The 25,803-nt window shown below is 45.0% G+C and overlaps 1 protein-coding gene across 12 annotated transcripts in view; it reads right to left on the bottom strand.

Moving 5' to 3' along the window:
* TMEM164 (transmembrane protein 164) overlaps window positions 1–25,803 on the bottom strand; it is a 182,098-nt gene that overhangs the window by 25,366 nt on the left and 130,929 nt on the right. For all 12 annotated transcript variants that reach the window (XM_012451724.3, XM_012451733.3, XM_064361767.1 and 9 more), the window contains one exon: window positions 13,011–13,089. In XM_012451724.3, the coding sequence (XP_012307147.1) occupies window positions 13,011–13,089 (79 nt within the window). The remainder of the gene's footprint in view (window positions 1–13,010; window positions 13,090–25,803) is intronic.

Here is a 25,803-nt window from a genome sequence, read left to right on the forward strand (position 1 = left end):
GGAGCTAATCACACAGGGGTGTTATTGGCCAGAACAGAATGAATACCACTTCTTCTAGGATGAGAAGGAAGAACATAGGAATGGATATGGGTAAAGAAGCTTGTAGAGGTAGAGCGAAGTGTTGAGAAAATTCTCATCCCCAAAACCTCAATTTTCTCAGTTATTTGTGGGGAGAGGAGGGATCTATTGAGGGTGGAGCGAACAGAAGGTTTGAATAGAAAGGACAGGAAGTTTGAGGAGGGTGGTAAAGATTTAGCATAGGACTTGTGAGGGCAATGTGTGGAGAAGCTGACCATAGACAGAAAATAAATTGAGCAATGATGTTGAGAGCACAATTATAATAGGTACCATGAAATTTTCATGGCCCTAATCAGAATGGCTTGAAAGAGTTCCTCCAGTAGGCCAAGACTGGGCACACTGAAAAGGGATGGGACACTTATCCCAGTTGGAAGGGACAAGGGAGGTGAGACATTTTCAGGAGCTAGTGAAAGTTTCAATGACAGATCATGGAGATAGAAGCTGAATGGGAAGAAAAGAAGAGGAAAGGAGTGGAGATTTGGGTCAAAGAAAGAACGTTACAGCAGTTATGTTCTCACATAGAGGAGCTTTAGGGGAAAACAAGGTCCTGGTGGCTGAAAAGAAGGGAATGCTGTGGTCACTGCAATTAAGAAGTCCAGACCTTGAGAAGGAATGGATGTGTGGTCCTTACAAGAAGTTTCTCAAGATGTTGGCTCAAATTGTGTGACATGGTAAAAGCCCCATAAAACTGCGTACCTCAACCATACCTCGGCTTTCTATTGAAACTGCTCTCTGTAACCCTAATGTGACAGGCAAGTAGTCCAAACCCACGCCATCTTGGCCCTTGCGACTTGTAATAAGTAATTAAGGTCTGTGGTTTCCACCCTACCCAGACAATGTGTAAACAAATGCTTAACTTGACTTCTGTGAACCACTTAAGTAACAATCAGAATGTCAAGTCCCCTGGCCCTCAGAGTGTCTGGAGCCCTTCACCCTCATCTTCGCCCAGGAATCCACTGGAATGTCTGGAGCCCCTCATCCTCATCTCCGCTCAGGAGGTGATTTACAGAATCCACTAGCCCTCAGAACATCTGAAGCCCCTCACTCCCACCCCTGCCCCTCACCCTCACTCCCGAGGTGATTTTACGGGTATAAACGGTCTTGACACCCTCCTTTTGGGGCCACAGGTTGGAGAGACGCGAGTCCTCCGTGGCCGCCGGCAATAACGACGCTGCAATTTGGCATACTTTTGTCTTGGTGTTGACTCTCTATGCTCGGGCCAGTACAACATTTTGGAAGTCCCACCGAGATTTTATCTTCGTCCATCACCAGACAAAAGCCATCTCAGAGTCTCGCCCAGGCGGCTGCTCCCACCTTGGGGACCTCTAGGGGAGGTGCCCCCTGAGCTGTTCCAGGGCCTCAGAGTTCCAGCCCCGTGGAGGATGAGCGACTACCTGGCCGACATTCACCTGAAATTCCTCAGGGTCCCGTGAACCTCCAGAGGTAAGTCAGGTCTGGGGACCGGTCCATCGGGGGGCCTGAGTCGGGGGACCAGACGCGGTCATTGCAACTCTGACCAGGCAAGCCTACCGTGAGACATCACTGGAGGCTCAGGTTGCCTCACTGGAGACTCAGGTTACCTCATTAGAGGCTCAGGTTACCTCACTGGAGGCTCAGGTTGCCTCACTGGAGGCTCAGGTTACCTCATTAGAGGCTCGGGTTGCCTCACTGGAGGCTCAGGTTACCTCACTGGAGACTCAGGTTACCTCACTGGAGGCTTGGATAATTTAGTTTTCGATTGTTTTCCATAACCTCGGTGTGTGTGAGAGAGTGAGTGTGTATATATGTAGTCCCACGGTTGGAAGGCTACGGGGCTTGTGAGGGCCTTCACCCGTGGTTCCACGGGGACGCCATAAGGCATAACGTTGATTCATCTCAGGACTAAACATTCTGAGGTGACCAGGCCCAGGGTTTATACGGGTACACCTTAGCCAAGACGCTCTGAAACATCCCTCCGGGGACATGGCCAGGCAGGCATCAGACTGGTCTCCCATCTGGGGGGCACCCATCCTTTGCCTGTTAATCCTATATGTGGTTCTGTCTTTACTGTAGATTCACCAGTTTTGTTAGACTCCTGTTGGCTGATATACAGTGGTTTAGATCTGTTACTCTTGAGGTAGATAGTATTCTCCATTGGCTAAGTGACCACTGACTTCAAGGAACTCTAATTGAGTTTACACCCCTGGAAATAATTCTGTTCGCTTTCCTTTTCTTCTTCTTCTTCTATCATTGTGGCCTCATTCTTCCTGTTTTTCATGTCCGAGAGAAAATTCTGCCCCTGACGACTTGGGTGTAGTTTTTTTCTCTGTTTCAGGGAATCAAACTTTAAACAAGAAACTACCACCCCTCTTTGCCCGTTTAGGGAAAAAAAAAAAGGAGTAACTGTCTCTTCTGTCAAAAGAAACAGAAACAGGGAGGGAAAGAGGAGAGGGGACAAGAAAGTAGGGGAGGGAAAGAGGAGAGAGAGAGGAGACAGAAAAAGAGAGAGTAGACAGAGAAGAAAGAGAAAGAGAGAAAGTAGACAGAGAAGAGAGAGGAGACAAGAAAGTAAGAGAGGGGAAGAAGAGAGAGGAGACAGAAAAGAGAGAGAGAGGAGAGAGAAGAGAGAGAGAGAGAGTAGACAGAGACAGGGAGAAAGAGAGAAGAGAGAGAGAAAAAAAGTAGAGAGGAGAGAGGAGACAGAGACAAAGAAAAGAAATAAAAAAGAGAGAGAGCTAGAAGAGAGAGAGATAGGGAGAGAGAAGTTTAATGCTTTTTAGGGTCCCTGTGTCAAGGAGACCAAAAGCTGCAGGGGCAGGGAACTCGCAGCCGGCCCAGTAGCTTCGAGTTCAGTTTTAAACTGATACAAAAAGTGTTTTTTTTTCTTTCTCTGCCGGTTTCCAGCCCCGCCCGGCTTTCAGGCAGGCCACACTGCCTGAGGGTGCAGTATTTGCATCCAAAATATAGCTTTAAAAAAAGCTTTCTAACTCTTTGTTATGCAAGTAACTTGTTAGCACAGTAGTTAAGGTAGAGGACCTGCAACTGCAAGGTTGTTGGTTCAAATCCTCAGTGAAGCCAGTCTTAAATTAGTGAAATCTCTTGGGGGAAATTTAAAAACTGGAGGAAAAACCAAATGGGGTCGTCTAGCTCCTGGCCTTGTACCCCACTCCAATGCATGACGGCCAACTTCAAGGTTGGGTTTTCAGGCCAATATGGGGTAAAATTAGCCCCTGGAGAACTCTGCTCTTTATCTAAACTAGAATGGCTATCTTTCGGAATTGGGTGGCCTGATACTGGGACCTACGACTCAAAAAAAAAAAAAAAAAATTACCCAGGCTGTATGGAAAATGGTCGCAGGAACTCCTGGACACCCTGACCAGTTTCCATACATTAACCAATGGTTGGATTTAGTCCACCCCCGCCCCCACCCCGCTGTGGCTGAAACACTGCATAAAACAGACTAGACTTCAGGTCATGTTAGCTGGCCCAAAGAAAGCCCCTTATGGGCCAGCCATTATCCCCACCCCAGCGGAGGATCAGGAATTACCTCCACCCTACTCAAGACCCTCTGAACCAGGGCCTCAGCATCCGCCTCGACAGTACTAGTAACCAAACCTTGTCCCCCCTGCACACCCGCAGCGGGGCTCCACACCCAAGAGGCGCCCCCAACAGGAGAAGACAATCGGGGTCGCCCATTCTTTGTTCACATCTCCTTCTTGTCAAGTGACTTATATAACTGGAAGTTGATAGAAATTAAAGAAAGGGCCAAAACACCAAGTGCTCGCACAAGCTTTATAAAGAGCAAGGGAAAGGCTGCCGGGCTGTACCCAAAATTGGCACGCAGCACCCGTGGCGTGGCAAAGGGATTTTTATGGCCCGCAAGCCAGCAGATGCATCCAGTGAGGCGCTGTACAGGAGGGGAGAGGTTGGGAACTGCTGAGTTTAATAGTTCCCGGGAAGGGGTTGTGCTAGGGAACTGCTGAGATGGCGAGAGGGGGAGGGTTAGAAACCTGCTGAGATGGAAAGTTCCCCAGGAGGGGGTCATGCTGGGAGGCTGGGGAACTTAACTGCTGTGGTGGGGTTTTACAATGGAGTAAGTTCTGTCAGAAGGCTCAACATCCCCCGTTCTCTGAGAAGCCCCAGGCTTTGACAGAGCTCTTAGAATCTGTACTCCAGACTCGTCGCCCCACTTGGGACAACTGCCAACAATTATTACTGATTCTGTTCACCACAGAGGAAAGAGGCAAAATTAGACAGGAAGCCCTGAAAGCCATCATAGGTCCAGGGTGAGGAACAGTAGGAAAAAAAAAGGGTGGGGGGGACCAAATTAAAAAGGTTTTTCCCTCTACCCGACCCCAATGGGACCCCAACACCTTGGGGGGTCACCAGGCTCTGAACACTTTTTACCGGTATCTTTTAGAAGGGGTTAGGGGAGTGGCCCACAAGCCCACTAACCTCTCCACGGTAGGGACTATAACTCAGGGTCCCCAGGAGTCGCTGGCTGCCTTCCTTGACCGTCTACAAGACGCTTATCGCATCTACACTTCTGTTGACCCTGAGGCTCCAGAAAATCAGTGGACCATCAATCTGGCTTTTGTTTCCCAGTCAGCCCCAGATATTAAAAGAAAGTTACAGAAGTTAGAGGGATTCCAGGGAATAAATTTAACCCAATTGCTGGAAATTGCCCAGAAAGTTTTTAATAACAGGGATACTCCTGGAGCCATACAAAACAAAAAAGTTACTAAGGCGCAGTAATAGCAGCCCTTCAGAAGACACGAGTCATTCCACGAGGGCAGGGGGTCTTGTAAAAGGGCCCCCGGGGTCCCTGGCCCCATTAGGAAGAAACCAATGTGCGTACTGTAAAGAAGAGAAAATTAGAAAGAATGAGTGCCCCAAGAGAAAAAGAGGAGTAATAGCTCAGAAAAATCCAGAGAGGGCTATCCTCAATTTAGAAGGTCAGGATTGACGGGGCTGGGGCTCTTATTTACTAAGCCCCCAAGAGCTCAAGGTCACTTTAAGAGTTGGGGACAAACCTGTCAGCTTCTTAGTCGACACCGGGTGGCCCACTCGGTCCTTAGCCTCTGGGAGGATAGTGGATAGTGATCCACTAAAAAAACAATTATCCAAGGGGCCACAGAAAAAAAAAACACAACAAGCCCTTGGACCACCAACCGACTCGTTGATCTGGGAAATGGCACCGTCACCCACTCCTTCTTAGCCATTCCAGAGTATCTGTATGCACTCTAGGATGGGACTTACTTCACAAACTTCAAGCAAATATTTCTTTCTGTGAGAGTCAGGCTTGCCTCTCAATTCCTCCTCCCTTGGCATCAGGGCCACCTTGGCAAATCCTCATCATCTGTGCTCTGTCAGACGAGTATCTCTTGCAGGAAACCTTATCCTCAGAGACAGATCAACCACCAACATCAGACCTCCTCCTCCAATTCCAAGAAAATGTACCCAGAGTGTGGGCCGAGACAAATTCCCCAGGCTTGGCAAGTCACCGTACCCCAGTCGTGGTCCAGCTATTGGCAAGGGCAACTCCAGTCCAGATACGACAATATCCCATAAGCCAGGAAGCCAGATGGGGAATTGCTCCATCTTTAACCAGACTCCTAAAAGGAGGGATCCTTACTACCTGTAAGTTCCCCTGGAATACCCCATTGCTCTTTGTCTTAAAACCAGGTACAAAGGACTATTGGCCTGTACAGGACTTAAGAGAGATAAACAAACGAGCGGAAACTGTCCACCCTATGGTTCCAAATCTGTACACCCTCCTAAGTCTCTTGGGTGCAGAACACCGCCATTACACTGTCTTGGATCTCAAGGATGCAGTCTTTTGCATCCCACTGGCCCCTGTTAGCCAGCCCATATTTGCTTTTGAATGGACTGACCCCAATACTGGGGTCTCAGGGCAACTCACTTGGACAAGACTGCCTCAGGGGTTTAAAAATTCCCCCACTCTGTTTGATGAGGCACTTAGCCAATATCTTGCTGCCTTCTGAGCTTAGTTCCCCGAGTGCACCCTACTCCAATATGTGGATGACTTACTCTTGGCTACAAAAACCCAGAAGCCCTGTAAAGAGACCACCCAGTCATTATTAAATATCCTACAGACTTTGGATTACTGGGTCTCAGCTAAAAAGGTCGAACTCTGCCAACCGAAAGTTACTTACCTGGGCTATATCATAGAGACGGGTAACCGGGCACTGGCACCTAGCCAAGTCCAAGCGGTGCTGCAAATACCCACCCCCACCACGAAATGCCAAGTTCGAAAATTCCTTGGGGCAGTAGGGTACTGCAGGCTATGGATTTTGGGATTCGCCGAGATAGCCAAGCCCGAAGCCTGCCCTGGAGGAAATCAGCCCTTGACTTGGACAGAGATAGAGCAAGGGGCTTTTGACAAGCTCAAGACTGCCCTGACTATAGCCCCAGCCTTGGCCTTGCCAGACATCTCTAAACCCTTCCGGTTGTTTGTGCATGAAAAACAGGGAGTCGCTAAGGGGGTGCTCACCCAGACATTGGGACCATGGTCCCGGCCAGTCGCCTTCCTTTCAAAAAGACTTGATCCCGTAACCTCTGGGTGGCCAGCTTGTCTGAGGTCGGTGGCAGCTGCAGCCCTGTTAGTCAAGGAGGTGGACAAACTAACCTTGGGGCAGGAGTCAAATTTAGTAACACCCCACGTAGTGGAGTCACTACTCCGTGGAGCTCTGGGAAAATGGATGTCAAATGCCCGCATAGTTCAATATCAGGCCTTACTTTTGGACCAGCCCTGCATAAAGTTTTTAAAGGCTACAGTTTTAAACCCCGCCACGTTGCTACCAGACAGCGAGCCGTAGGAGCCCATACACGACTGCCAACAGACAATGGATGTCCTCCACGCTGCTCAACCGGACCTCACCGACGTCCCCCTGCAGAACCCAGAGGAGGTACTGTATACGGACAGCAGCAGTTTCATGGACAACGGAGTCAGGTATGCCGGGGCAGCCGTAGTCACCCTAGAGCGGGTTGTCTGGGCCCAGGCTCTTCCATATGGAACCTCAGCCCAAAAGGCAGAACTCATAGCTCTGTCAAAGGCCTTAGACTGGGCAGAGGGAAAAACTGTTAACATCTACACGGATAGCCCGTATGCCTTTGCTACGGCTCATGTACATGGAGCCATTTATAAAGAAAGAGGACTACTTACCTCAGAAGAAAAAAAAAAAACCATAAAAAATAAAGAAGAAATCCTAGCCCTACTAGAGGCTATATGGAAGCCCAAGGCAGTGGCATTAATACACTGCAAAGGACACCAGAAGAGAAATTCACCAGAGGCAAGGGAAAATAAGGCAGCTGAACTACAAGCCAGACAGGCAGCCTTGGGACCAGTAAAACCTCTGACTCTTCTTATAACTCTGCTGTCCCCAACCCTGCCCCCTACCCCTACGTACTAATGAAGAAAACTTTACTAAAGAACAAGGGGGCACACAAGATTCCACAGGATGGTGGATTCTACCGGACACAAGGATTGTGGTCCCCAAGGCTCTAGGATAGGCCCTAGTTAAGGACACACACCAGGCCACGCACTTAGGACAGACCAAACTAACTGAGCTGCTAAAAGCCAAATACTACATTCCTCACTTACATGAACTTATAAAGAAAATTACTACTCGGTGTGATGTATGTGCCCAAGTAAATCTGGAAGGGAACAGGTCTAGCCAGGTAGGAGTAAGATTCAGAGGGACTAGCCCTGAGGAGCACTGGGAAGTAGATTTCACTGAAATAAAACCCCCAGCAAATGGCTATAAATATCTCCTAGTGTTCATAGATACGTTCTCTGGATGTGTCGCTAGGTCCGAGACTGCTTTGGTGGTCACAATAAAACTATTAGAGGACCTTGTTCCTCGGTTCGGCCTCCCTCTAACCTGGGGTCGGACAATGGGCCTGCCTTTACTGCACAAATTTCTCAGGGCCTAGCCAAGGCCCTGGGTGTATCCTGGAAATTGCACTGTGCCTATCGTCCTCAGAGTTCAGGGCAAGTCGAACAAATGAACCGGACCTTAAAAGAAACCCTGACAAAGTTTATCCTAGAGACCAGTGAAAACTGGGTCAGCCTGCTTCCTTTTGTGCTCCTCCGCGTCCGATGCACACCCTATCAAAAGGGTTTCTCCCCTTTTGAAATCACGTTTGGTAGGCCCCCTCCTTTACTCCCCAGACCCGTGGATACCGTGCATGCTGAAGTCCATAACTATACACTCCTTAAGTCCTTACAGGTGCTCCAGTCTGTTCAATCCCAGATAGACCAACTCATTAAGGACACCTGTCCCACCCATTGGACCTCGCAGAGCAGCCAACACACCCCTTCCAGCCAGAAGATTCTGTCCTTGTTAAAAGATTCGCCACCTCCAGCCTCACCCCCTGTTGGAAGGGACCCTACACGATTATCCTGACCACACCCACCACACTCAAGGTGGACGGACTAACAGCCTGGATTCATCACACCCGCATCAAGACTGCCCCACCGGAAGGACAATGGAGTGTCAACACTCATCCCCCGATTCACTAAAGCTAAGACTTGTGTGTGCTCTTCGCGGTCACCACCCTCGCCACCCTAATCTGTGCTGTAAATCCCTATAGCAAACCTCCCCCTAGAACCCACCTACTATCAATGGGTCCTCACCGAGGGCTCCACTGGAGGATATGTTAATTCCTTAACCGGGAAGGGATCCACCCTAGTCAACTTAACACTGGAGCACATTCCAAAGAACCCCATTACCTTCTCCCTAGACCTCTGTGCCCTCCTGGGCCCCAACCTAAATTTCAGAACAAGTGGAGGTGTAGCCGGGTACGGCAGTTCAGGGGCAGAGCAACAACTATCTGTGCCCAGGATCCATCCCACAAAAAAAGATAGAACTGTGGAGACTTAAATGAATTATTTTGTCCCCACTGGGGTTGTGAAACTATCTCCACTATATCAGGGTACACCAAAAACATAGACTAATGATATTAAGGTCTCAAAATGAGCCCTTAGAACCAACAAACAATACTAACCTGTTGGAGGAATCAATGATTTAATTCCTGTCAATAAAACAAGGGGGGAATGTGACATGGTAAAAGCCCCATAAAACTGCATACCTCAACCATACCTCGGCTTGCTCTTGAAACTGCTCTCTGTAACCCTAATGTGACAGGCAAGCAGTTCAAACCCACGCCATCTTGGCCCCTGCAACTTGTAATAAGTAATTAAGGTCTGTGATTTCCACCCTACTCAGACAATGTGTAAACAAATGCTTATCTTGACTTTTGTGAACCACTTAAGTAACAATCAGAATATCCAAAGTCCCCTGGCCCTCAGAATGTCCAGAGCCCCTCACCCTCATCTCTGCCCAGGAGGTGATTTACAGAATCCACTAGCCCTCAGAACGTCTGAAGCCCCTCACCCCCACCCCTGCCCCTCACCCTCACTCCCGAGGTGGTTTTATGGGTATAAAAGGTCTTGACACCCTCCTTTCGGGGCCACGGGTTGGAGAGACACGAGTCCTCCATGGCCGCGGGCAATAAAGACCCTGCAATTTGGCATACTTTTGTCTTGGTGTTGACTTTCTATGCTCGGGCCAGTACAACAATTGTAATGGAAATATTGAGAGCTACAGGCCAGGGACTTCTAGGAATGTGGGGGAAGTGACCAAGAGGTCAAGTGATGGTAGTGATGAAAAAAAGAGAGAGAAAAAGCCGTTTCCCCTAATGTAGAGATGAGATAGTGCTCTAGAAGAGACAGAGGGGGCTCTGGAGCATATGGGGCAGAGCAGAAAGAACAGCCTCCATTAGAGGAAGCCACAGGCAAGAGACAGGAAGGGCTCTGTGCTCCATGAAGAGCTGCCAGTGTGGTTGGGGGTGGTTTGTAAGAAATAGTTTGTTAATTAGCTTGATTCAATCATTCTGCATTGTATACATATAGCATAGCATCACCTTATACATATACACAAGTATAATTCATCAGTATCTAATAAAAATTAAATTTAAAAATACTATAACACAAAAAAGAAAAAAGGAAATATAGCTCCAGGGGGTCACGGGCAAAAGTTGGAAGGAAAGGAAACAGGGAAATGAAGGAACAGGCCAAAGGAAGAAAAGAGTGGTATGAGTGAGACAGGTCCATGTACTGTGACAGTGCATAAGGTCTGCAAGAATAAGGGAGAAGTGAGGTTACCATAAGGCGCCACTTACCCACCCATCCCAAACCACAGGAAGATGCACTATATGCTCAAGCAGGATCCTGTTTTTCAGGAAAACAGGGTTCCTGGGCATGGGAGATATCTACAGGAGAGCTGTCTTGTATTAGGTAAAAAATGCTAAGCCATTTATTTCCACAAAACTACAAGAGACTTCTATGGAAGAGAATCCTCAACTCTCAGCTTTCTTGGTTTACAGTAAAGTAATCTTCCCACAGCTCACTCTAGCTCCTTTCTCCCTCTGCAAGGCCTAGGTCTAATGCTTGGGAGTAAAAGTGAAATCAGCCTTAGGAAGAAATCCAGATGTTTCTCTCAATGCTCATAATTCCCCCCAAGTGAACAGCAGATGGCAGCAAAGAGCTGGAAAAGGAGATGAGCCCTCAAAATAGCTCAAAGTTGGCCAGATAGAAGGTACTAGGGCCCATTAACTTCTGTGGGGTGGTAGATGCTCTCATCCAGGTCCTGGAGTCAAAAGTCAGTTTGGTAAGATCACTCCACTTGTGCTGCAAGCGAAACCCTCACTGAGCCAGGTATCTATGGATTATTAGCAAGAACAGAGTATACTGTCTCTCATTACAGCCCTAACTATCTCTCACCTTGCCACTTAGGGAACTTGGCTATCAGGAAGATCTGCCCTAAGAAGATATAATTATCTTAGAGTTAGCCAAGTCTTAAGGATGTGGCTTCCTGGATTATTCTTTTGGAGGGAGGAAAGATGGCTAGTTGGTATTTTCCATGTCAGACCAGTCTAACCCAGCTACCTGACAGATTTTTATGGTGACCTTAGAGTACAAATATATTTAAATAACAGTCATGCAGATTTGGTTACAACTTCCATCACACACTCCAGAAGCCAGGAACAATGAGTATTAGGGGTCTGAGGCCCAGGGACACCTATCTGCCTGGTTCTATTCAGAATGCACGTATCTCCAAGACTTAACATTATTAAGAGGCTGTTTCTGCTGCCACAAGGGACAGACCTAACAAATGGCACAAGTCTCCTGGATATTGGAATTTCAGACTTTCCTTAAAGCTTTGTGGGGAAAATAGTGCTTTTACAGCAAATTAAAAGGAACTGTGCTTGGACATTGTGAGACCCCAAGTGGCCGCACAGGGTAAAAGGAGTCTCAAAGAATATTCAGGCAAGTATAGAAAACTGACAGGAGGCAAATCTCTGGACTATAAGTAGATTCCATCCTGTAATATGTTCCTGGGTTGACTAGGCCTTGGGGCTATCCCACACCAGATCTTAATATCTGCTGGAATGCCTAAGTTAGAGCATCCACTCATAAGACAAGAAGCAGCAGAACCCAACAGAAGTCCCAGACCATCTTCCAGTGAGCTCAAGGGCCCATGTGGCCTCATGCCACTTTTAGTATGGTAGAAATGAAACCCTTGCTGCCTGTAGGAAGGTAGGAACAGAAAAGTCTCAGCAACTGAGACAGAGATGCTGGTGGCTAACAATGAAAGAGGATGTCTTCCAATCACAAGGCCTTTCAGGAAGTAAAGAACACTGAGAAGGAGGGCTCTCACAACAAGCCTATATGGACAGGCACTTCCCTTTCCATTTGTCTGTTATACAACAGAGGGATGGGATAATCTAAGGGTCACTGAGAGGTTGCACATACATCAGCTTCCTTTCCAGGCTGCCTCTACCAGGTTGGTGGTCTCACCCTCTTCACCAAATTGTGGGGATTCAGTCAGGCTGGTAGGAGAAATTTTAGTTATAGAGAACATACACAAACCCTTTTGGAAGGACTAAGGGTTTTTACTATAGTAGTTGGCTAAAAGCAGCCTTGTCCCCTTAGTTAAATAAATTAAAGTAGAAACAAAGGAGTGTGAGATTACCTAACTAACTTGTTTACTCATGTGGTCCTATAAAGTAACCCATACTCATTCCAGATAGCTCTCTCAAGGGGAGGTTGACCAGGGATATCACCAACTAATGGTGTTTACTTTAGGCCTCAGAACCTGGCCTTTAATCTTCACCCTCTAATGGTGTTGATTCAAAGCCTTTGTCATTTAATGTGTGCTGAATAAAGGCCAGAGAGGTCAGCATGTCATAGCCAGTGGCTGCTATCTCTTTATAGCAGTCTCCTCAAGTATCTGTGAGTGAGTGACCATGTACACCCCAGCCTGCTCGTTCACTGTATTCTGTGTCTGAGTGAATTTATTCATCCGTCATTGAGTCAAGGTCGGCAGGACAGACCCCCAACAGGTAGTGACTCCAACATCAAACCAATGTTTCCAGTGCTTTATTTTACATGGCTGACACTGATCTTTCACCTGCCTCTTCCCCAAATCCCATAATTACCCTAGTCCCTGGACTTCTTGCCCCTTACAGTATCTCTTTTGTTCATGAGTGGACCAAGTGCTTTACTCTCTCCTTCTACCCCACCACTGCACATTGAGGCAGGGAGAAGGCACAGCACAAAAGGGTGACAGAGTGTGGGGGACTCCATGCAAACCCAATGCCACCATCAAGAACCCAAAGCTTGTGAAAGGCAGTCAGCAGCACCACAGTCACCCAGCAAAGGATGGATCTAAAAAGTCCCCAGATCCCTTGCAGGCATCATCCATTCCCATCTCCCCACTTCCTGGTGCCTGGCATAAAACATGCTGAAGAAACAGCCAAGCAGTAGCTGATGATCCCAGTAGGCATCCAAGAGGCTGTGACTCACGAAAACAGAAGGGAGAGGCTAGGTGTGGGGGTTGCATAGGAATGTGGTTTGCTGGCCTTACCTCCTTTCCAAAGCAGGTAGATGGGTACCACGTAGAGCATAACATGCTGAATGTAGTAAATCTCCAATTCAAAGGGGAGCTGTGAGGACAGGAGGGAGAGAAGTGTTTCAGATCAGGAAGTATTCATTTCAATAGAGCCCAAAGTTGACCTCCCTTGCTGTTCAGGGCCCATATTTTAGTAATCCCATGCATTTCACCAATCACTTTTCTTTACAATTGCAGAAAAAAAAAGAACAAAGTGAATATTCTTCTGATCTACTAAGGATATTCTTAGGTGTCTTTTGTAGAGAATGTACTTATAAATGTTCCACTAAGAAAGTTTGGTGGGGGATGTGGCATACAATACAACCCTTTGGTGGTTTCTCATGTGTATTATTGGAATATGAAGGACCTGAGTGGTCCCTACAGACAAGAAACCTACTTGCCATTGTTTATCCAGTGTTTCCCAAACTTACTTAGCAAGCGACTCTTTTTTTTAAGTAACAGTTTGTTTTCTGCAAAATACACTTTAAGAATTACAACCTTATGTCACTTCCTGCTCCTGGAGACTAGATGGTGGACTATTTATAAGCTTATTTCTCATTTGACATGAAGAACATATGGAGTAGAATTATCCCCATATTCCAGATGAAAAAAAAAAAAAAAGATTGCTAGGTCTCATAGGTCTAGATCCAAGAATAAAGTTTCCCCATTGGATATTTGGGTATCAGCCCAGCATTAGCCCTACTTTTGAGTTTAGACCAAGCTGCTGGGCCAACTGTGGCACAGCTTACCAAAAAGAATGTTCTCATTCTCCCTACATCCAACACACTCACTCACTCACTCCTGTTTCCCATCTCTCTCAAAATGGAATCTCTGTATTATCAAAGCAGAGCATGTTTTGACCTGCCATCGGGGCCCTGCCGTAGAGTTTTGCAGCAGGCAGAGAATGGAAACGGTTGGGTGGCTAACTCAATTCTGGGGAAAAAAGAACTTTGGCAGCTGGCCAGAGGCCTAGTCTCTAGGGCTTACATAATCCCTAACACACACACATATACACATACCCGAAAGGACACCAGGATAGACAAGGGCACCCAGGGGAAAGGGTCAGCTGCCTCCCTGCTCCCCACAGAGCAAGCACATAACCAAGACTGTGTGCTAAAGAGAGGAGGCAGCTACAGGCTCCCCATGCACAGGAGCCCAGGTCTGCCTTCTGCCAAGGGCTGAAACCAAAAAGATGGCAGAGCTCCCAAAATGGGAGCTGGGACAACTGTGGAGCCTGGACACAGACATTGGCTCTGGGTCTTTAAAATAAAAATCCACACAGAAAATAATTTCCCAGGAACCCACATGCTGCTCAACTATTAACTTATACTCACTGAGGGAAATGTAAAAACTGAGAAAAGGAGATAAGATTCCAAGTATCGCTATAGACCCCAGCTGGAAAGGTCATGAAATTAGACACTGGGCATTATCAGTACAAGGTAGCTATGGAGGCCTGAGAGGTCTACGCTGGACCCTCACAGTACTGTGGTCTGAGATCACTCTAATATCTTAAATTTAGGTACTGCTTTATGCTTTTCAAATGATTTCACATCCACGATCTACTCAATGTCTCAAAATCCCCAGGAAGCAGGCAGGTAAATTATTATCCTCAATTGACAGATGAGGAAACTGAGTCACAAAAGGGTTAATAATTTCACTGAGGTTACCCGGAAAACAGAGAAAGAGGAAAAAGTCCCAAGAAGGCACAGCTCTCTGGCTGAAATCAGCACCTTCACATACCTAAGGGGCTTGACCTGTTCCTGAAATGGGCCTGGGAAGTCAGGCTGCTCTCCCCCAGCAAGGAGCTGGGCCAAGGGCAGGCAGTCACTAGTCCCAGGTGTGTCCTCAAGCAGTACTTCTGCCAACCTCTCAGACTCCAAATGCTGGCCACCCACCTTGACTCACAGTGCTCACCTGCCTCTCCCTGCCACCCAACCCTTCTAGAAAGCAAAGTCTCCACCTGAATGTCCAGGGAGGCAGTTAAGCATTGCAGTTAGAAGCTAGGACTTTGGAGTCTGTCAAAGCTGTATTCTAGATTTGACTCTGCTGCTCAGTAGTCGTGTGGACTTGGCCAAGGTCGTTACCCTCTCTACCTCCGTGTTGGCATCAGTAAATGAAAATAAGTCTTCTAAGATTGTTGTATGATTTTTAAATTTAAAAAAATATAACAAACACTCACAACTTCTTTTATGCCATGGACTATGAAAATCACTTTGTAAACTGTCAATTTAAACAAATCCTCATAAGAACTGTATTCTTCCATTATCTGCATTTCAGAGATGGGACATTAAGGTACAGAAAAGTTAGATAACTTACTCAAGGGTATACCCTCATTCGGTGACAGAGCCAGGATTCAAATCCAAGCAGTCTGGCTCTAGAATTTATAGTCTCAGCCAGCACACTCAGCTACCCTCTGCTTACTTGCTCCTTCCCATAAAAGTCTGACTCATAGGAGATGCTCCATGAGGAGGAGCCACCCTTATGAATGGGAGTAGTCATAGTGGTATCAGCAACAGGACCAGGGGCAGGACATGCACATGTCCTCACTTGTCCCTCCACATGGTTATTTACCCTAGTCCCTTCCTGTTTAAATGATCCTCATCTTCACAGCATGCTCTGCCTACCGTCTGTCACCCTAGCCCCACATCACACAGTAGCCAAACTTGCCTGCAATATAGGCCTCCCAGCTCCTGAGCCTCTTGGCACTGGCCCACTGCATCTCTGTAGCCACCGTGGCTACAGACTTGAGATGGGGTGGTGAAGATACTGTCCCCACCAGCAGTTTCCTTCCTCTGATGGCTGCCTCACCCCTACTCCAAGACTTCTCTACTTCAGGGGGCCACAAAGAGTACTGGCCTTGGTGCATATGCCACTGAAACCAAACCCAGGGAAGGGAAAGAGGAAATAGGGCAAGGAGGAAGTGTGGAAAAAGAAAGAGAGAAAGAGGCCAGGCACGGTGGCTCAAGCCTGTAATCCCAGGACCTTGGGAGGCCGAGGCAGGTAGACCACGAGGTCAGAAATTTGAAACCAGCCTGACCAACATGGTGAAACCTTGTCTCTACTAAGAAAATACAAAAATTAGCCAGGTGTGGTGGCACAAACCTGTAATCCCAGTTACTTGGGAGGCTGAGGCAGGAGAATTGCTTGAACCCAGGAAGTGGAGGTTGCAGTGACCCGAGATTGCACCACTGTACTCCAGCCTGGGCTACAGAGAGAGACTCCGTCTCATAAAAAAAAAAAAAGAGAGAGAGAAAGGGAAGAAGGAAGACGATGAGAAGATGTAAGAGAAAGGGGGCAAATAAAAAGAAACATAATGGCAAGAATAAGAGAGTTGAATGGGAGCCAAAAACTTACCACTTGTCATTTAATAGCATATCATATTTATTAAGTACTTATATTATGCACCATGCACTGTGTTAAATACATATTGATATGGTTTGGCCATGTCCCCACCCAAATCTTATCTTGAATTGTAGCTCCCATAATTCCCATGTGTTGTGGGAGGGACTCTGCGGGAGATAATTGAATCATGGGGGCATTTTCCCCCATACTGTACTCGTGGTAGTGAATAAGTCTCATGAGATCTGATGGTTTTATAAGGCATTTCTCCTTTCACTTGGCTCTCATTCTCTCTTGCCTGTCACCATGTAAGACATGCTTTTCACCTTCTGCCATGATTGTGAGGCCTCCCGAGCCAAGTGAAACTATGAGTCCATTAAACCTCTTTTTCTTTATAATAAATTACCCAGTGGTGGGTATGTCTTTATCAGCAGCATGAAAATGGACTAATAAACATGTGTTATTTCATTTAATTATTAGCACTTTCCTATGAAGTAGGGACTATGATCATGCCCATTTGACAGATAGGAAACTAACAGAGAAAGTAAATAACATCCAAAGAAACAGCAATAAGCACAGGGATGGGGGGAAAGGGCATTCAACAATGGGGAAAAGTTCTTTTTTTTTTTTTTTAAAGAAATGGGGTCTCACTATGTCACCCAGGTTGGAATACAGTGGCTATTCTCATGCACAATCATGGTATGCTACAGCCCAGAGCTCCTAGGCTCAAGCAATCCTCCTGCCTTAACCTCCCAAGTAGCTGGGACTATAGACATGCACCATCATGCCCAGCTAAGACAGTTCCTTACTGAGCACTGAATCTGGGCTGAGTTTCAGGAATTTTCTCAGGGAGCCTCCCCCGACCCTCTTTTCCCCATTTTACAAATAATATCTGTGAAATGCCATACTTCCCCAGAAAGATTTCCACTTGGTTAATTCATTTCCACACACTAGAGAACTCACACCTGGAATTCCACTCTAATGTACATAGCCTGGTTCTTTTTCTCCTGGAGGAATCCTGAGGCTATAGACAAAAAGTCCTCCATCAATGCAATCGAAAGTCAAAAGCAATAAAAAATGCTTTAAGCAAAATAGGTCATTAACTATCTTCTCACAAGTCAACATCCTTTTTAGAATCAAAAGACCAGAATGGTAAAATTCTCCAGGCCTCTGGAGTTAGACTGCCTGGAAGATTAAGTGCATGAACTCTGTTCATTGCAAGAATCTCAACCTCCTTCCCCCCACTCTACAACCCTGGCAACTGCACCACTGTCCTCTGCCCCTACTTCCCTGTTTACTTCAGTCACCTGAGCAGTCCCTTCATCTTCTTGCTTTGAGAAAACTTGGTTCTCTCTCTCTGAAGACACTGCTATCCTGACAGCTCAATCAAGTGGTGGGTGTTTTTCCTTTCATATCACCTTGCACCACTGGGCCAAGGGAGTGTCACTCTGTGCCTCACAGATGCTTCTAAATTGCTGTCTCTTCCAAACCATTCTCTCTGCCTCCTTGCTCACCATCTCCTGATTTGAATCTCATGTCATGAGACTATGGCACCCACTACTCCTTTCTGTTGCAATCATTTACGGCCCCCTCCATATATACCCTCTCCACTTTAGTCCTTGAAGGTTTTGCCTTTTCCCTCCCTCTGACACGTTTCCAACATTCCTTTGTCAAAATCCCTGTGGTATCAATATTTAGCAACACCCTGGCCTCTCAATGCCTTTCCCTCCATGCCCCTCAAGATCTACTCTCCATTTTACCTCATACCTTATTCGCATGGTCATAACAGTTAGTAATAGCTGTGATCTCTCCATAACCTCTGTCGTGCACCCTACTCTCCAGCCACCACCTCGTGTCTGGCCAATTCACTCTCTCTAATATCCCTGCTCTCACAATTTTTCCACATCACCAGGACCTACAGTCTTGATCCTACCACCTTTTTACTGCCTCCTCACCAACCTAATGCCCTCACTTCTATGCTCACCAGAGTTGAGTTCAAAGCCCATCACTCCCTTCAGTACATTCCCAACTCTCCTGACATACTCTCTCCTTTTTCCCTACTTACCTGGCAAAACCACATTCCTGGCTAAATCCAGCTGACTTCACATCCCCAAACCCATGCAAGCAAATATGTCTAGAGAAAAATATAAAGCCATGCTATTAACCCTTTACATTCATGACAACAAACTTTGCGCCAGACTTCCATGCTGCTCTACAATCTCACTATATTCCCAAGATCATTCACTCTCCTTTCTCCCAGATCATTATTTCGCAACTTCTCCTGCTTTCCTCAAACCTTCCCCATCCTCCCACTTAGCTGAGGAAATGGCTTCCTATTTCAGTAGGGTGAGGGGCATGGAGAGCCACTGGAAGATAACATGCACAAGCTCCCACCTCCATATCTCCCTCCTCCCTGCACCCATCCCCCCCACAGCTGCTTTTTTTCCTCTGCTACTACGCAGGAAGCACCAGTGGCGCTGGCTAAGGCTATTACCACCATTCCTGTACTAGATCCTGTGTTTTCTCACCTACTCAAGAATGTCATACCAGCAATTGTCTGTTTTTCTCACTAGATCATTGCTATCAGAAAGCAAACATGCTAAAATACTTTTCATCTAAAGAAACTAAAGCTCTTACTTCCATTTGTGGTAGCAATGGAGCTAACACCTCTATTTTCTCTGCTTTCCTTTATACTTTACAGCAAAACTCCTCAAAAGATGTCGCTACTCATTGCCATCACTGTCTTTCCTCTGAAGTATTCTTCTATCCAATTCAATCACATTTTCGTTCCTACCATTCCACTCAAATTGCCTTTGTTGAGGTTACCAATGACCTCCATGTTTCCAATTCCAGTGGGCAACACAAGGATGGAAGCTAGCCCACATGGCATCTGTATGTGAGTTTTAAATAGGCGTTCCTTCTTCTGTCAAGGCTCAACCCCATGCCAGTGTGTCAGAGAGATTTCGGATACCACTCACTCCATTATGCAGTTAACTTGCAAAACTAGAGATGCTAGTCCTGGTCAATTTTTAGACCTCATCTTACTTAACCCATCAACAGCATTTGATGCAGCTGATCGTTCCTTCATCCTTAATAGGCTTTCTGTACGGGGGTTCTTGCACACCACCCTCTGTTCTGTCTCTACCTCAGTGGCTTTCCTTCTCAATCTCCTCTGCTGAATTTCCCTTATGTCCCTCATCTCTAAATACAAGAGTGGCCAAGAACCACTTCCATGTCCCTCTTCTATAGCTACTCTCACTCGCTAGTTAATCTTATCCAGGTTCCTGGCTCTAGAAACCATCTGTATACTAATGACTCCCAAATCAGTATCTCCAGCCTGGAGTCAGGCTGCTGAGATTGAAATTCTGTCTCCATCATTTACTCGCTACACAACTTTGGGCAAATCACTTAATCTTGCTGAGCCTCGGTTGAATTACTCATAAATGGGAATAATAGTACCTACTTCATCCACTGTGGTGAAATGGTATCTGTAGAATCCCTGACCCAGTGCTGGCATATGGTAAGTGCTCATTAAATGTTGGCTGTTATAATCACTATCCTCCTTTTTAACATCAATCCAGCCAGTAACTAGGAAAGCCAGAATTTCCATCCCAGGCAGTAAGACTTAATGCCAGATCTTTCTAGGTCAAAAACTGGGGTTTCATTTCATCATTCTGCATTAGCAAGAGATGGTATCACCTGGGCTGTCCCACAGTCCTAACTCACTCATTAGTATGTTTATCAGATGACTATCAGGGTAACTTTAGCTCCCTACATTGGTCCATTCATTTGGCCTATCTCTAGGCCAGAGTTTGTCACTGGAAACCTCTTTATTTCTCAAAGGAATGTCAACACCACTCTTCTGTTCTTACCCAAAACAGTCCTATTCTCACTTTCATCCAATTGACCAAAAACACCTATTAAGGCATGCCTGGGTGACAGGTAATGTGCTTGCCTCTTGTTATGTGGCAATGATGAAGACATCTTGTAGGGTAGAAACTCCTGCCCTACAACAGTTCATAGTCTAGGTGAGGAGGCTAACAGATAAGGAGAAAATATCAGTGTAGCAAAGGATCATGGGAGGCCCTGTAGATCATGTATTGGCTTTGGTTTGAATTTTCTTTTCTTTTTTGAGACAAAGTCTCGCTCTGTTGTCCAGGCTGGATTTCAGTGGCGTGGCCTTGGCTTACTGAAACCTCCACCTCCTGTGTTCAAGCGATTCTCCTGCCTCAGCCTCCTGAGTAGCTGGGATTACAGGCATGTGCCACCATGCCTGGCTAATTTTTTTTGTATTTTTAGTACAGACAGGGCTTCACCATGTTGGCCAGGCTGGTCTCGAACTCCTGACCTCATGATCTGCCCGCCTCCACCTCCCAAAGCACTGGGATTACAGGCAGTTTGAATTTTCTGAGTGAGAGGCATGCATGATATGTAATTTTGCAGGGTTCCTTTTGGTGGTTGTACTCAGGGTTTGCTACTTGATGCAGAGGGACCAGTTAGGGGCTGGTGATAGCAATATCTAAACAAAGGTAGACACAGATTTGAGAAAAGGTATGGAAGTTGAATTGTCAGGACTAATTAATTGACTGGACAGGGGATTGTGCAGAAATAAGAGAAGGAAAGAAGTCGCAGATGACTCACAGGCTGTTGCTTAGATGGATGGTAGGATTTTGGGGCTTCTCCCTATGTTGGGACCTACAGTCTAGGGTGCAGATTGGAGGAGGTGAGGTACAAGAAAAGAAGGTGGGGCCATGCTGAATTTGTGATGCCAGTGTGACTGCCTGGGAGAGAAGCTCATAAATCAGTGGGAATGTGGGTGGGTATGGTTCTGAAAGGGGCTAGAAAGGGCGAGAATAATTGAAAGAAAGGTAAATGATATATATGTATAACTGTACATTATAAAATATGCACATGTAAATGTACATCAGGACACACAAACATGGAAATGTAAAAGGATGAAATTCTATTAGAATAGAAATCTAATTTTTTTTACACACCCAATGGAACATCTCTTGCACCCCATCTGGTGGACTCCTGGTCCTCAGTAATCTTTTGAGAAGCATGAATGACTGGAGAGAGATGGAAGCTATAACTAAAGGGTAGTATCAATATTGAGAAATAACTGTTAAGAATAGAAGAGTATGTATAGACTGAAGGAAGGAACCAGTGGACAGAGAGATGCTGGAGAAGCATGAGGGGCAGGAGGCACTAGACATTGAGAAGACTGGAAGCAGATGGGAGGGAATGGGACCCAAAGCACAGATGGAAAGACTAGCCTTGGGTTCCCAGGAGGTGAGGAAGAAAGGGCAGACTGAAGTGAGAATAACTGCGTGAGGGAGGGACGCATGCTTCAAATTAAGGGAGCTTATACCTCAGGAGCTCACACCATACTTCAGGTGACTTGGCCTTACCAAAAGAGTCCATGGCTAATGATTAGGTGCCAAGTGAGAGTAGGAACTTATAAAGAGAGAACCTGGTCTCAGCTTAGCCCCAAACTACAGCCTCTCAAAATAAATCAGGGAATCAAAAAAGATAATCCATCTTTAGGTGAAAGGATATAATCCACGGTTACAACTGCCCTTGATAATGTTCCTGCCAATGAAGTTTGGTTTTGGAATACTTTATCTTCATTAACTGACCACTCTAACTGTTGCCTACTGGGGCCACAACTCCTTAGGACAAAATACCACTTGTGAGAGGAGCCACAAAAAGAATGCCACAACCTAAATGACCATCGATAGGGAACTAGTTAAATAATCCAGGATATATTCATGGAACAGAATGTCACGTTGCCATTAAAAACAACAAGGTGCCATTAAGGAAACATTCAAATCCAGAATGTGGGACATTCTACAAAATAACTCACTAAAATTTCAGTATCACAAATTAAGAAGGGAGGACCATTCTTAGGTTAAAAAAATGAAAACCAGTAAAGAGATGGACCAACTAAAAGCAATACTTGAAACTTCACTAGATCCTGATTTTTTTTAAAGATATTCTTGGGACAATTAAGGAAATTTAAGTGTAAGCTGATATTAAATAAGGCAGATGGTATTATAGAAATGTTGATAATTTTCTTAAGTGTGGTAAGGTATTGTAGTTATACAAAATAATGACCTTAGGAGCTGCAGGCTGAAGTAATTAGGACTGAAGTGTTAAGATGTCTGCAACTTTGAAATCATTCAGCAAACTTAGATAGAAAGCAAATATGGAGAAATTTTAGATATTGTTGAATCTAGCTGGAGGATATACAGTCATTGTTCACTATACTACTATTTCAACTTTTTGGTATGTTTGAAAATCTGTACAGTAAAAACTTAGGAATTTAAAAATATTTAAAGAAATTTAAATAATATACATATAAACTAATATAGCAAAACCCTAAGATATAGTACACCAAAGAAGAAACAAGATACATTATTTCTGGACAATTTGTCAATATCTATCAAAAATTTTAAATGCTCATTCTCTTTGACTCAGTAATTTCACTTCTAGGAATTTGTACTAACAGCAATACTTGCCTACATGCACAAAAATATATGCATAAATATGTTCACTGCAGCATTATTTATGATTACAAATAAATTGTAATTAATAAAGCAACCTAAATGACCATCATCAGTAGGAGAGTTATCAAAAAATACTCTGGAAAATGTACTACTACACCATGTTTTTTTTAAAAAGGAGGTACAACCATTTCTAGGTAAAACAAAACAAATCTATAGTGTATAAGGCATGATCCTTTTTTTTTTTTTAGAAGAAAAGGAATAAGTTTGTATATGTATTTTTAGATGTTTGGACCCAAGATAGCATCCAGTTACTACTCCCCAAATTGGAGAAGGAGACAGGATTGGGGAAGAGAGACTGGGGAAGGAAAGAGAAGATCTTGACTTTAGGCTCTATATACTTGTATTTCTTTTTCTTTTTAACAACAAATAAATGTATTCATTTATTAATCATGTAGCTATATCTCCAGGCGGATAGTGAAAAAAAAAATGTAGCTATATCTCCAGGCAGATAGTAAAAAAACAAAAAATAAAGAAAATCATGTAGCTAAATTCTTTTAAAGGATGGAAAAAGGTCAAAAGATAAGTACACCAAACTGTTAACAGCAATTATCTCTGGGGAATAGGAGATGGGAACTTTCATGTGATATTCTTTATATCTCTACATTACAGGAATCCTTAACCAAGAGGATGCATTAAATTATTAATGATGATTAGTGTTAATATGTTCTAGTTTTTAAGAATTCCCTCTAGAACATCACACACCGGGGTTCTGTTAAGGGGTGGGGGGCTAGGGGAGGGATAGCAGGGGGTGAGGAGATTGAGAAGGGACAACATTAGGAGAAATACCTAATGTAGGTAACAAGGGGATGGAGGTAGCATACCACCATGGCATGTGTATACCTATGTAACAATCCTGCAAGATCTGGACATGTACTCTAGAACTTAAAGTACAATAACAACAAAAAAAATAAAAGCAGGTATCACATCTATGAAAGAACAAGATCCTTAAACAAGGGAAGGATTAAAGAATAAGTAAAGAGCTCCTGGAAATTTAAAATATAGGCACTCAGAATAAATATTTAATAAAGGCTTAGGGAAGTAAAGAAGAAGAAATATCCCAGCAAGCATAACAAAAAGATAAAAACATAGGCAATAGGAAAATAAAAGATGTGAAAACAGTGGATTGAGTTTATATCAGCTACTTCCTTAAACTTTCCTATTATTTATAGTAATTTGTCTTTAGATTCATTTGTCTTTAGATTCTAAGGTGTAATCATATCCTCTGTAAATGTTGACAGTTTTATGTGTTCCTTTCCAACCTTTTGATTTCTTTTTCTTATCTCATTATGCTGGAAATGACCAAAATACAATGTTGAATAAAAGTGGAAAAAAAAAAAAAGAATTTCCTCCTTTGGAGAACTTTAGCATGTTAAGAAAATAATGTGTAAAGGGGCATCCATAGACTCCCAAATCCCTTGTTCTCATTGTATTTTCCCTCGAGACCCTACTCCCACTCCTCACTTCACCTCCAGTAAGGACAGATTCTCACAGCCCTGCCAGGCATATGGTATTCCCATCATCTGATGTGGAAAGGGACAGGGAGAAGTAATTAAGGGGAAGGGGCCACTGGTCTTTCCTTTTTTTTGGAGACAGAGTCTCACTCTGTTGTTCAGGCTAGAGTGCAGTGGTGTGATCTCAGCTCACTGCAACCTCCACCTGCCTATTTTTTTTTTTTTTTTGTATTTTTTAGGAGAGATGGGGTTTTGCCATGTTGGCGAGACTTGTCTCGAACTTCTGGCCTCAAGTGACCTGCCTGCCTCTGCCTCCCCAAAATGCTGGGATTACAGGCATGAGCCACCATGCTTGGCTGGTCCTTCCCTTTGGAGTCCAAACCCTATCAGGGCTACTCCTGACTTCCTCCTTAGTGCTTAGAGCCCTTGACAGAGCAGGAGAACAGAGTTGTGGTTACCAGGTGCCATCCCCCAGTCAGCTCCTTAATGTCAACAAAGTACTTTAAGCCCATGAAAGATGCTGTTTGTTCTGGTGGCACAGCCACTTGTGCAAGTGTATTTCCTGGTTTGAAAAACATAGCAGCCCAGACCTGCCTGCCTCCTTCAGCAATACCCATAGAACTTTAACAAGTGGCAATTTTGGGTCTGTACACCATCAAATACTCTACAAGAGCTCACTTAGCTGCTTCTTTTAACCAAGATGAAAATGAAACCTCCTTGGCTCTCCTCCTCCCACATCTAACTGACTTAAGAAGCTGCTGCCTATCATCTTAAGAAACCACAAAGTGCCACTTTTGAGTACTTGTTGCTGGTATCAAAAGTCATTTCTGAAAAGGCAGGGAAGGAAGCTCTGGTGTTTGGTCTGCCTAAGAATAATAATAGCTCACATAATAGTGTTCCTAGGGGATATGCCATTAACTAAGTCTGCTGAATTTTCTTGAGCTTTCATGATAAAGAGGAAGGTGAAGATAATGAAGGTCATAATGAATACTTACTAACTCCTATGGCCTTAATTGTGTCTCTCCCCAAATTCATACATTGAATTCCTCACCACTAATACCTCGGAATGTGACTGTATTTGGAGACAGTGCCATTAAAAAAGGTAATTAAGGTAAAATTAGTTCATATGGGTGTGTCTTAATCCAATATGATCAGTGTCCTCATAAGCAGAGATTACAGGCTGGGTGCGGTGGCTCACGCCTATAATCTCAGCACTTTGGGTGGCTAAAATGAGTGGATTACCTGAGGTCAGGAGTTTGAGACCAGCCTGGCCAATATGGTGAAACCCTGTCTCTACTAAAAATACAAAAATTAGCTGGGCGTGGTGGCGGGTGCCTGTAATCTCAGCTACTCAGGAGGATGAGGCATGAGAATCGCTTGAACCTGGGAGGTGGAGGTTGAAGTGAGCCA

Source organism: Aotus nancymaae, unplaced genomic scaffold, assembly GCF_030222135.1.
Source record: "Aotus nancymaae isolate 86718 unplaced genomic scaffold, 86718_ANA_hifiasm-v0.15.2.pri h1tg000004l, whole genome shotgun sequence".
Taxonomy (NCBI): domain Eukaryota; kingdom Metazoa; phylum Chordata; class Mammalia; order Primates; family Aotidae; genus Aotus; species Aotus nancymaae.